The sequence below is a fragment of the Alexandromys fortis genome, unplaced genomic scaffold (assembly GCF_014885135.2).
Source record: "Alexandromys fortis isolate MF-2015 unplaced genomic scaffold, M_Fortis_MF-2015_v1.1 scaffold_78, whole genome shotgun sequence".
Taxonomy (NCBI): Eukaryota; Metazoa; Chordata; class Mammalia; order Rodentia; family Cricetidae; genus Alexandromys; species Alexandromys fortis.
Genome location: NW_026067977.1, coordinates 5934949 through 5947684, shown reverse-complemented (window position 1 = coordinate 5947684; position 12736 = coordinate 5934949). Strand labels below are relative to the sequence as shown.

At 39.9% G+C, this 12736-nt stretch overlaps 1 protein-coding gene across 1 annotated transcript in view; it reads left to right on the top strand.

Moving 5' to 3' along the window:
* Capza1 (capping actin protein of muscle Z-line subunit alpha 1) overlaps window positions 1-12611 on the top strand; it is a 41874-nt gene extending 29263 nt beyond the window's left edge. Inside the window, exons 6-8 of the mRNA XM_050157521.1 lie at window positions 5087-5166; window positions 6643-6721; window positions 12157-12611. Coding sequence (XP_050013478.1) covers window positions 5087-5166; window positions 6643-6721; window positions 12157-12291 — 294 coding nt within the window. The 3' untranslated portion in view covers window positions 12292-12611. The remainder of the gene's footprint in view (window positions 1-5086; window positions 5167-6642; window positions 6722-12156) is intronic.
* Window positions 12612-12736: the final 125 nt, after the last annotated feature.

The window sequence follows — 12736 nt, the reverse complement described above, 5'->3', positions numbered from 1 at the left end:
TTGTGAGCCACCATGTGGTTGCTTGGAATTGAACTCAGGACTTCTGGAAGAGCAGTCAGTGCTCTTAAGTGCTGGGCTATCTCTCCAGCCCAAGCCTGAAGCATTTGACCCCCTGTAGTTACAAGTGTTTGTGAGCCACCTGATAAGGATACTGGAGACTGAACCTGGGTCCTCTACTAAAGTAGTACATGTTCTCATGAACCATTTCTCCAGCTGTAGAAAAAATTTTTTTAAAAACCTCAGTACACAATAATATAAAATATCTGTATATTATAGTTGGTTGCATCATGCTTAGTTTTAATCTTTTTTTTTTTTTTTTTTTTTTTTGTAAGCTGAACCTAGGGACTGGCACATGCTAGGCAAGCATTCTGCCACTTATCTGTATCCCTAGTCCTCATTATAGTTTTTGTTTTGAAACAGTGTCTCACTAAGTTGAAACTTATTCTATAGTCCAAACTGACCTTGAATCTTGTCTTTTTTGTCTTAAGTTACCCAAGCTGGGAATCCAGACTTGCATCAGGCCTGCGTGTGTTTTTAACTTTTTAGCTGACAAATTGTATCTGTTTATAACATGTAAAGTGTGATGTTTTGAAATCATACACTGTAATATGACTGAGTTAAGTGTAGAAACTGGGATTATGTTAGCTTTCCTACTTTTCCTCTTGTTTTTGTTTTAAATATGACCTCACTCTATAGCCTAATCTGGCCTTGAATTTGAGGTGATCCTCCTACCTCAGATTCCTGTGTACTGGTATTACAAGGTGAAACCACCACACCTAGCTAGAGGGAGGGAGGGAGGGAGGGAAGAAGGGAGGGAGGGAGAGAGAGAGAGAAAGAGAGAGAAAATCTACACATAGTTAGATTTGATGGTAGTAGTGGTACACACCTTTAATCCCAGCACTCAGGAGGCAGAAGCAGCCAAATCTTTTTTAAGTTAAAGGCTAGCCTAGTCTACAGAATAAGTTCCAGGGGAAAAAAAAAAAGAGTTTAATAGGAATGTAGTTAGTTAAGAGCACTTTGAAGCCTGACTGATTTAAATCCTAACCAGGCTATTTAGCTAGTTGTGACCCTAAATTAACTAACATCTCTGTGCCTCAGTTTCCTTATTTATATAATAAAACATAATGTTGTGAGGGTTCAGGAAGTTAATGGAAGATATTGACAGTATCTGTACAATGTGAGCTATGCATAAGTGGAAGATGCCATTATTCTTTCCTGTTTGGGCTTTTCTAAATAATAGAGGAAACACATCATTGTAGCTAAGTACAGATTTCCTTTTCAAACATTTTTCAGAAAAAGAACTAATATATTCTCTCTTAGAAATCAACTATCTAATCTAAAGGTACTTGCAATTTACCATTTATTTCCATTCAAAGTTGTCCACTTTTTTATTTGTTTTTTATTTTTATTTAAAAAAAAAACCCTATCTTCATTTTACATACCAATTCCAGTTCCCACTCCCTCCCCTACTCCTGTTCCCTTCATCTCCCTCCCCCAACCCCCCATTCACTCCTCAGAGAGGGTAAGGCACATTGCTTTGAGGAAGGACCAAGGCCCTCCCTACTATATCTAGACTGAGCAAGGTATCCCTCCAAAGAGAATGGGTTCCAAAAAGCCAGTACAAGCAGTAGGGATAAACCCTGGTCCCACTGCCAGTGGCCCCTCACTCTGACCCAGCCATACAACTGTCACCCATATTCAGAGGGTCTAGTTTGGTCTTCTGCTGGTTCCTTCCCTGTCCGGCCAGAGTTGGTGAGTTCCCATTAGCTCAGGTAAGCTGTTTCATTGGGTGTACCCATCATGGTCTTGACCTCTTTGCTCATGTTCTGGACTTTGGAAAGTCAGCCCAGTGCTCCGCTGCGGGTCTCTGACTCTTGTTTCTATCAGTTCCTGGATGAAGGTTCTGTGGTGACATTTAAGATAGTGATCGATCTGACTACAGGACAAGGCCAGTTTGGGTACCCTCTCCTCTATTGCTTAGGATATTATCTGGGGTCATCCTTGTGGATTTCTGGGAATTTCTCAAGTGTCAGGGTTCTTGCTAGTCCCATAATGGCTCCCTCAATCAAGATACCTTTTTCCTTGCTCTCTGCTTCTGTCTTTCCCCCATCTTGACTATCCTGTTCCCTCAAGTTCTCCTCCTCCTCTCTATTTGTTTGTTTTGGAGACAGGATCTCACTATGTAGCACTGGCTGGGCTAGAAGTCACTATGTAGACCAGGCTGACCTCAAATTCAGAGATCTTACCTGCCTCTGTCTCCAGAACCCTGGGATTAAAGGCTTGTACCACTCTGCCTGTCCATTTACATTCTTAATCTGGAGAGCTCAATGCCAAAGAACCCTACTGAGACCCTTTTTCATTTCTTTGAGTTATATGAGCAACAGAAGGTGATAGAATTGCCCCAGTGCTGCCAGCAGTATCCTACTAACCCACATCCTTAGCATCCTTAGGTGCTCCTAATTTCATCTCACTCTGTCATTTTTCCTGTATATTGTAATGTGCTTCAGACATTTTCTATTGTCGGATGAGCATCTAATCTACTACGTCTAATTAGAATTAAGACTGACTGAAATTGTATTTGTTTCTCCGTAGTCATAAATCTTATTCTTCCTTCCATTATACTTGAATCTGAGGCAGAAGGATTTTTTTCTTGATTTTATACTATCCTTTGTCTTCAGGATAGCTATATACCTTGTTTTTTCTTCTGGTATATTCCTCCATTACCTAGGTATATGGTCTTGGTTTTGTTTCTGAGACAATCTCATGTAGGCTTTCTTTCGTCTTCCTCTCTCAACTTCCCAGGTGCTGGGATTACAAGCATGTGCCACCATGCCTAAATTTAGAAAGTCTTAACTCTCTTGTCTTTAAAGGGAGGTAAACCTGTCTCAATCACAATAATTTCTATAAATTGCTTGTTTCTTTAACCTCCTCTTTGTATTTGCTGTTTGTTCCTCCTCTCTGTTTTCTCCTTTCCCCGGGCTTGCACTTGGTGTTCCACCAGGAAACCAAAGACGTTTTCCCCTGTTAGTGTTTTTACTCATTAGCAGTACAAGTCTGAACCTTTGGCTTTTCATTGTCTTCGCCATTCTATACAAACTGCTTTTTGAGCTTACCGAGCCAGCCAATTGGCTCCTTAATTTCTCTTTCTTTCTTTCTTTCTTTCTTTCTTTCTTTCTTTCTTTCTTTCTTTCTTTCTTTCTTTCTTTCTTTCTTTCTTTCTTTCTTTCTTTCTTTCTTTCTTTTTTTTTGTTCTTGGAACTAGCTCTTGTAGACCAGGCCTCAAACTCACAGAGATCCACCTGCCTCTGCCTCCCAAGTGCTGGGATTAAAGGTGTGCGCCACCACTGCTCTGCGGTTCCTTAATTTCTACATGGCATTTCACATACAGGCTTCCGAAATGATTTTTTGCTAAGTTGCTTTGCCAACACCATCAGTTGTCTTCCATATTTTGCATTTAGGCATTCTCCAAAGTTAGATTTCTCTTTCTGAAGGTTTATAGTCTAACCAGGTATCAGGGATCATGTCCGTAATTCCAGCAATTGGGAACTTGATAAAAGGGAATTGATGTAGATTTGATGCCCATCTTGGCATACATTGTGTGTTATAAGTTCAGGCCAGCATGAGTAACAGAGTATGAGGTACTGTTTCACGATGAAACCAAGAAAACAAAAGCCACAAAGAGGTGCAGTTAATATAGGCAAAGTCGAGTGTGGGCTCACACCTAGAATTTCAGCACTTGAGAGTGCTAAGGGAGGAAGATTGCCAGCCTGGGCTACAGAATGAGACCCTGTCTCAAACAGACAAACAAAAACGAAAATAACACTACAAATACATTTGAGACTCTAAAGTACTGATGTTTGCTTTGCTGTCTTTGGTGATTGCATTTCTGTTCACATCCCTGTCACTTCCACTCTAAAATTGATATTTCTAAATGCTAGTTAAAGCTCTCGTCTGGGTTTCCCAATCTGCTGATGGCACCACATTGGTCCTCATCATTCAGGTGTAGAAATACTTCACTTCTTTTTCCTTTGCCCTTTGGCATACAGCTAGACTTCTGTTTTAGTTAGGATTAGCACTGCTATGATGAAACACGTGACTAAAAGCAAATTTAGTAGGGAAGGCTTTGTTTGGTGTATACTTCCACCTCGTAGTCTGTCCTTGAAGGAAGTCAAGGCAGGAACTCTGCAGGGCAAGAACCTGGAGGCAGGAGCTGATACAGAGGCCATGGAGGGGTGCTGCTTACTCGCTTTCTTCCCATGACTTGCTCAGCCGGCTTTCTTGTAGAAATCAGAACCACCAGCTCAGGGATGGCAACACCCACAATGGGTAGGGCCCTCTTCCATCAATCACTAATTAAGAAAATGCCCTAAAGCCTGCCTACAGCCCAATCTTATGGAGACATTTTCTTTATTGGAGTTCTCTCCTCACAGATGACTTCAGCTTGTGTCAAGTTGACATAAAACTAGCCGGCACAACTTCTGACTGTATCATTGCATTTGCATTCTGTGTAATACCCTTTCCTTCCCTTCTCATCCACAGTGCCCTAGATTATTTATTGCCTAGGTTAATTTGTGGCTTCTTAACTGACCTTACGCTTTTTATCTTCTGCACCGGTATTGATATTTCTCCCAAAATAATGATTCTGGTCTTGTTTTGTTGTCTCTTGTTTGTAGAATACAGTGTAAACTTTTTACCTTCTATTTAAACTCCCTTTTTCTGTTTTTTTTTTTTTTTTTTTTTTTCTCCCACTAGTACATCTCACACTCCGCTAACCTGCAGGACCAGTTGCCAGTTTGCATGTCCTTGGTTTCCTGCCTGAGCTGTTGACTTGTCTTTAGCTTTGTTCTCTGCCTGTCAGAAATGCACATATTTTGTGAGGCCCAGCCTAAATGGTATCTTACAGTATGATAAGTCAGAAGCAGTAGCCTCCTAGGATTTACTGTTTTCATATCCCAGGAAGGCCTGTGTTATAAGCATGTTCTGACTTTGCTCCCTTCAAAGATTTCAATTTAGCATTCTGCTTTTGTACAGTTTATTATAAAGTGAATATGTTTTTCATTTTTAACTTTTTTTCCCCCACCAATAGGTTTATGCTAAAACTATAGATGGGCAACAGACCATTATTGCATGTATTGAAAGCCACCAGTTTCAGCCCAAAAACTTCTGGTAAGAAATAGATGTTCTTTTCTTTTTGTATATAATTTATATTGGAAAAAAATTAAAAAAACTGAGGTTTTATTTTCAAACTATCTTGGGATAGATTATTTGATTTAGAGTCTTTATTTCTCCATCTTTAAAATTAAGGATTTAATCCTTCTATTTCTAAGACTGTTTTTCTCGTGTGTGTGTGTGTGTGTGTGTGTGTGTGTGTGTGTGTGTGTTGTTTTTGTTTTATTTACTTGTTTTTTTTTTTTTTTTAAGACAGGGTTTCTCTTTGTAACAAACAGTCCTGGCTTCATTTCTAAGACTTTTATAATTGTTTCTTTTTGAAAAATGCTGTTTGCTAGCTGGGTAGTATTGGCTCACGCCTTTAATCCCAGCACTTGGGAGGCAGAGGCAGGCAGATCACTATGTGTTTGAGGTCACCCTCATCTACAAGAGCTAGTTCCAGGACAGGCTCCGGAGCTCCAGAGAAACCCGCCCCCCCAAAAAAAAAAAAGAAAGAAAAGAAAAATACTGTTTATTATACTGAGTGAGAATATGTAATTCAAGTGGCTACAGGCTTTAGAACAGCTGGTTCAGGAGCAGCTAAATGCTGGACATATTAAAGAATATACTAGCTCTTGTAATTCTTCTGTTTTTGTTATTAAAAAGAAATCTGGAAAATGGAGAATGCCGACAGACCTAAGAGCCATAAATAAAGTATTTCAGCCTGCAGGCTCTCTACAGCCTGGAATGCCTTTGCCTTCTCAGTTACCTAAAGAATGGGCTATTATAGTTATTGACTTAAAAGACTGTTTCTTCACTATACCTTTATAAGAAAATGATAGGGAAAATTTGCCTTCACAGTGCCTACTTAGAATAATTCTCAGCCAGTCAAGAGATATTCCTCCCACAGGGAATGTTAAATATTGGGCGCCTGATAATGTGAGTGGTATTGCAAGAGTTACAAATTGCCTTTATTATGGAGATACAAAGGAAATGGGATTCAAAGGAAAACCACAAACACAGAGAACACTGGACCAGCTCCTGTGTCTTGTTGCTCTGCCCCAGGGAAATATAAACAACAGCATAAACTTGCTTCTGCTTTGACCTCCCAAGAGAGCAAGCACATTTCTTTACCCTGAGTATCAGTCCACACATAGTACCATGCCCTAAGGGCCAGTACCCCAAACACTATTAGCTGAATTAATTCCCACAACAAGTGTGTAATTCACAAAATATGCAGTTGAAAGTCTTCGGTTTTCCTTGAGTTGGGGTTGTCCATACCTGGGGCTGATTGTACAACTTAGTGCACCTAAAGCAGGCTCTCCTGACTTGAGAAGACCCTTCTATGATCAGAACAGGTGTTTCTGCCTCTATTGACTATCTTGAGTCTGTCGCATTGAAAATAGCTCCACCACACAAACTTCTGTGTCAGAGCACCTCTTTCTTGTGCCTGCTGCTAATCCGGCAGCATCATGTGTATGCTGTGTTTTATAGGAATGGTCGTTGGAGGTCAGAGTGGAAGTTCACCATCACACCACCTACAGCCCAGGTGGTTGGAGTGCTCAAGATTCAGGTAAGAGGGCAATGTATGTATAGATGATAGTTAAAATAAAGGTATCATTTGCTCTTCATTCTGGTATTAGAAATAAAGACTAATAGAGCACTTCCATACGATGAGCAAGGCCCTGGGTTTGATTCCAGTACCACAAGGAGGAGAGGGAGCACTAAAGTATATATTGATGTGAAAAAGAGGTCAGTAGCAGGGAATGGAAGTAGGAGCCTCCTACTTCTGAGAAGAGAGCTATTCTGGGTTGATGGAGGATGACTATATAGCACATACTGCTGGGTTACTTTTTTCCTTCAAGGACAAGGTCTTTTAGGAATAAACAGTAGTTTTAGGAAAGAATAAAGTAAGTGAGTATTAAGAAGTTAGGAGGAAACTGGTGGCACACACCTTTAATCAGGGGCTTGGGTGGGTGGTGGTGCTCAGTGAATTCAAGACCAGCCTGGTCTACATAGTGAGTTCTAGGACATCCAGGGCTGTGTAGTGAGACTGTACCTTTTTTTTTTTTTTTTAATTAAAAAGAGTGTTAGGCCTGCAGGCATGCATGCAGGCAGAACACTGTATACATAATAAATAAATCTTTTTAAAAAAAGAGTTTTATTATTGAACTTTTATTTTTTTGACAGAAAAGTAGATTGTTTTGTTTTGTTTGAGACAGGGTTTCTCTGTGTGTGACCCTTGCTGTCCTGGAACTTGTTCTATAGTCTAGGCTGACCTTGAACTTACAGAGAACAGAAAAGTTTTTGATTAAATTTAAACTAAAGCAGAGAGGTTCTAGAGAACATCCTGATCCTTTCATCTCCTGGAGTATCAGTAGTCAAGTGGAGCAGATTTTTAATTTTTAATGCTGATGTCAGGACAGAGGAAGCTGAATGGTTGCTATTTGTGTGGGTTATCCTGGTGTCTTTGAAGAGATGTGACACTCTAATTCAGGTGGTTTGTTTTCAGTCTAACTAACTGAGGTCAGACTAAATAAGTCTGATAAATTATACTATCAGTATCTAACCATACCTGTATTGTATTGTGTTGCCTTTAATAAAAACCTAGCAAGAGTTACATTTTCAAAGTATGATTTAAACAAAAGCATGCCTGTGGGAGAGGTATGTAGTCTACTGGTAGAGGGATAACCTAACATAGACAAGCCAAGGATCTGTCCCCAGCACTAAAAAAAGGAGCATGTAAAGCCTACTACATACATGCAGGTGCTGTTGGCATTCATCTTTATTACATGTATGTTATTATCTACATTTTTACCTTTCTGGCCCCAGGAACACACTCCAGCTCAGGCAGACAGGATAGAAATGCTGAATCTTTTCTCTGAGAATAACCTTCAGTGAACTCTATGAGCTGATAGATAAATATGGTAACCTGTACCCTACCAATATAATAATACTGGCATGTTCTGGCAGCAGAGATTGGTGCCCACAGCTGCAACCAGCCCAGCAGTCTCCTTGCAAAACTTCCTCTAGTTTGACTAGTTTCTTGCTAGTGCTTTCTAAGTAGATTACTTCACAAATATGCTAGCTACTTCCCCTCACATCTTTTTCCTGGGGCCTTCTTCATGGAGAGCCCAACTGAAAATAACAAAGCTATCTTTCTGGTTTTGACAATTAAATCCACAATGTGGCCTAATACTTCAGACTTTTTATAACTATCTTTAATCAGGCAAATTGCTATATATTTATGTAAATATATTTCTTTTTCAGACAGAAATAGTAATTTTTGGTCTGTCTTTTCCAGTGCAAACCTATAGTTAAAACATGCACAGAGTGACGGTTCCTGACAAAATTTTATATAAAGGCCTAACACCTCTTTGTTTATGCTTGCGTTTTTGTTTGCTGTCTTTTTGAGACAGGATCTCCTGTAGCACCCTGGCTGGCCTTGAACTTGCTCTTATATAGCTTAAGATAACTTTGAAGTGATCCTCCTGACTCATCCTCTCGGGATGTAGGCATTGGCCACCAACTAGGATTTATTTGTATGCTTGGGATGAAACTCAGAGTGCTAAAAAAGCTCTCTGCCACTAAGCAAAATTTTCAACACTGAGTTTTGGAATTGTTTTGGTTTTAAGACAGGGTCTCTTGTTTTCCTCTTCTGGCCTAGAGCAATTGTGAGCCTTGAATACCTGTCCTCCTGCTTCCACTTCCATAATGCTGAGAATAATTGGCCTGTGCCACTACATGGCTTGTTTTTCTTTCTAACTTGAGACAGAGTGTCACATATACCCAATCTCCTGCCTTGTCCTCCCAAGTTCTAGGAGCTGGGCCTGCCATTTATTTTCCTTTTAATAGTCAAAATAAGGACTAGCAAGATGGTCAGCAGATAAAGGCATCTGCTCTCCAGTCTGATGGCCTGCGTTTATTACCCAGTTCCCAGATGATGGGAAGGAGAACTGACGCCTGCAAGCTGTCCTTTTACTTCCATACATGAACACATATGCACTCAATAAATGATTTGATTTAAAATAAAGTAAAAATCATAGATATTGAACACTATTTGGAAAAGTTATCTAAATACTTACCTTTTATATTTTCCATTGTCAAATTTGTTATTCTATAGATTAAAGTATAATTCTGAGAAGTAATCATTTTTAAAGACTTAAATTAATAGCGCACATTGAAGTTTATATAGTCAGTGGGACTTTTGTGTTTTGGTTTTGTTTCATTAGTAACTGAATTGTGGAGATGGTTCTGCTTTAGAGCAAGTAGAGTTTAAATTGAATCTAAAGTCATGTTGTTGGTATAACATGCTCATAAACCTGGTGTTTTTCAGATTTTCATTTGAGTTTGTAACATTGAAGCTCACTGCCCTTCTATTCTTTTCCATTCTTGTTGTTGTTTCTGTTTTTGTTTTTCAAGACAGAGTTTCTCTATGTGTCCCCGGCCATTTTAGAACTTGCTTGTAGACTATGCTAGCCTTGAGCGCACAGAGATCCTCCTCCCAGTGCTGGGTTTAAAGGTGTGCACCACCTCTGCCCACCTCCATGTTGTAATTCTTAAGAAGCATAACAGATCATCATGGCCCAGACCTATAATCCTACCTATTTAGGAGACTGAGGCAGGAAGTATAGAGTGAGACTTTGTCAAAAGAAAAAAAGAAATTAAAATTAAAAGAACTGTGACAGAAGTTCAAACTAGTTACATATTCTTTTTTGTTGTTTTTGGGGGGTAGAATTTCACTCTGTATCCCATGCTGGCCCTGAATTCACTAGCTAGTCTATCTTGGTAGCAGTCCTTTTGCTTCAGCTCATTCATACATCATACCACCATACCTGCCTTTTCTACTTTAGCTCTGAAAGCATGTCTGGCCTTGCATTGTAGGTCTTTGATGGGGTGCTTACTTAACATGTGGGAAGTCCTATGTTTAATCCTTAGGACTAGATAAGAAAAAAAACGATTGTTGATCTTTAGCTGCAGGCAGACCAAGGCAGGCAGAAGCAGCAATGATGGCCTTGAAAAGGAAATGAGCAAAGTGTCTTTTTGCTCGTGTGTGCAAGAGTAAAGATTCTATTTAGATAGCTGTAACAAAATCCTTCTGATTGGGTAATTTATAAACAGCAAGGTAATAGTTCCCACTTGTATAAGGTGCTTTTCTTTTGACACAATAAAACACTATGACCATAGGCAGTTTACGGAAGAAAGCTTATGGTTCCGAGGGGGAGAGGCAGAGTAGCAAGTGACATGGCAGCTGGAGCAGGAAGCTTAGAGATCGTGTTCTCAACCTCAGGCAAAAACTGAAAGAGCAAACTGAAAGTAGGATGAGACTGTGAACTCTCAGAGCCCACCCACCCCTGACAATGTGCTTTCTATCTAAAGCTATTGCACCAACTTTCAGTCCGTAGCACTAAGTGAAGAAAATGACATCTGGACACTCTTCCATCACCTCTAATAAGATAAAATTTGAATTCTTGATTTGGCTCTTAAGGTCTTTGCTGTCTTCACCATCTAGCTTCAACTTGGTAGTCCAGTGTGTTGATACATTTGTTTCACATCTGTTCATATAGTGAGGTCTTTGTCCTTCCCTCAACTAAACCAGTGTGCTCCATTCTGATGCTTAGCCCCTTGCTGGGTGACCCCATCTTGTCTGCTGAGGGCACCACTCTTATGTTCAAGACCCTGTTCAGTTTTGGGGTTTTGTTATTTGTTTTCCATTTTACAAATAGCTTCCCTAATCCTGTTCTGCATGGCCAGTTTGTAGTCCTTTTAAAAGAGTTAAATGAATCTTGTAACTTGCCCAAATCTCCGAGCCTTGCAAGTCTTAGAACTACTGGTATGACTTGTATTCTTCCCTCTTGAAAACTGAGTTTTGATTGTAGCTTATCACTTTACCTTACATATTCAGACTGTGTTGCTGTTTTGTGTTGTGGGGCTAGAGAGCGAAATCTGGGAGGCAAATGCTCTACCACTAAGCTACATCTGTAGCTACAAGAATGCTTCCATCATACAACTTTTTACATGTATTTATGGAGAAGGGGTGGTGGATGTGTCATAGTGCATCCAAGGAGGCCAGAGAACAACACGAGGGAGTTGGTTCTCTCCTTCCACCATGTAGTTCCAGGGATTGACCTCAAGTCATCAGGCTTAGAAGCAAGAGTTTTTACCCACTGAACCATCTCAATAACCCAACACTTATTTTTGTAATTTTTAATATATTATTCTTACTTTGTGTGTATGGGTATTTTACCATCATGTGTGTCTCTGTACCTTGTTGTGTGCCTGGTGTCCAAGGAGGTCAGAAGAGGATATCAGATTGCCTAAAAATAAATTTATGAGTGGTTCTAACCTGCCATGTGGATGCTGAGAATGGAACCTGCGTCCTCTACAAGAGCAGCAAATGTTCTTAGCCACTGCACCATCTTCTCAGCTCCTCATTTTTGTGACTTACTAATAAACTTTTGGTTTTCCGTCCTCTCTTTAGCCTTTAAGCTTTTCCTGAACACAGTGTGGTTTACTTGCCAATATTAGTAATTATGCAAAAGGGAAAATACCTCAGTTAGGTACTAGGGTTCATTACGAGTTCTTGATTTTCATGGATAAAATCTCATGCTCAGTGATTTTCATTTTAATTATTTTGATACTGTTAGAGTGGGATCTTGTCACTTTTGGTGGCTCACTACTGTAATCCAAGCACTTGGGAGTTGCTGTATGATTTGTATGATTGCCTCAAATTCCGGACCAGTCAGACTCTGTTTCAAGAGAAATAGAATGTCAGTGTTGCATTTGTATCGTCATGTATAGTCTAGTGCCTATAATGGAGCAAGCATGTTTGTTAAATTTAGAAATCTCTTCAAACGATTTTTGATACTCTTTTCATGAATTTTCATACCATTGTGAATTATCATTGATCATATTATTTATTCTGAGTTGTTAAAAATTGTTCCCTCAGCACTACATACATTTCTGCATGAACTATGCATAACCCTTCTCAAATATTATCTCTCATAGGTTCATTACTATGAAGATGGCAATGTTCAGTTGGTCAGTCATAAAGATGTACAGGATTCAGTCACTGTTTCTGTGAGTATGCAGTCTGGGATATCAACCTTGCTTGTCTTTTTTAGAAATTGGCTTTGCACCTGAGAGACAACTGTGCAGATTTGAACAATTTATGTCAGTGCCTCTTATTACCAAGGATCTGTACTGGTTAAAGTCTTTGACTAAAAAGATAGTTGTCATGTCCTCAAACAACCTTTTTTTGGGGGGGGGGGCGTTTTGTTTGAGACAGGTTCTTGTGTATCCTAGTTTGTCTCTAAACTTGTTTGTAGCCATTGATGACCTAAACTCCTATTTTTCATGCCTCTACCTCTCTACTGCTGAGTTAACAGCATTATAGGTAGATCAGAACAAACTCCAGGACAGGCTCCAAAGCTACAGAGAAACCCTGCCTTGAAAACCCGAAAACCCGATAGATGGGTGGGGTGGGGTGGGGTGGGGTGGCGGGCGGACGGACAGACAGGCAGGCAGGCAGGCAGGCAGGCAGGCAGACAGACAGACAGACAGACAGACAGACAGACAGACAGACAGA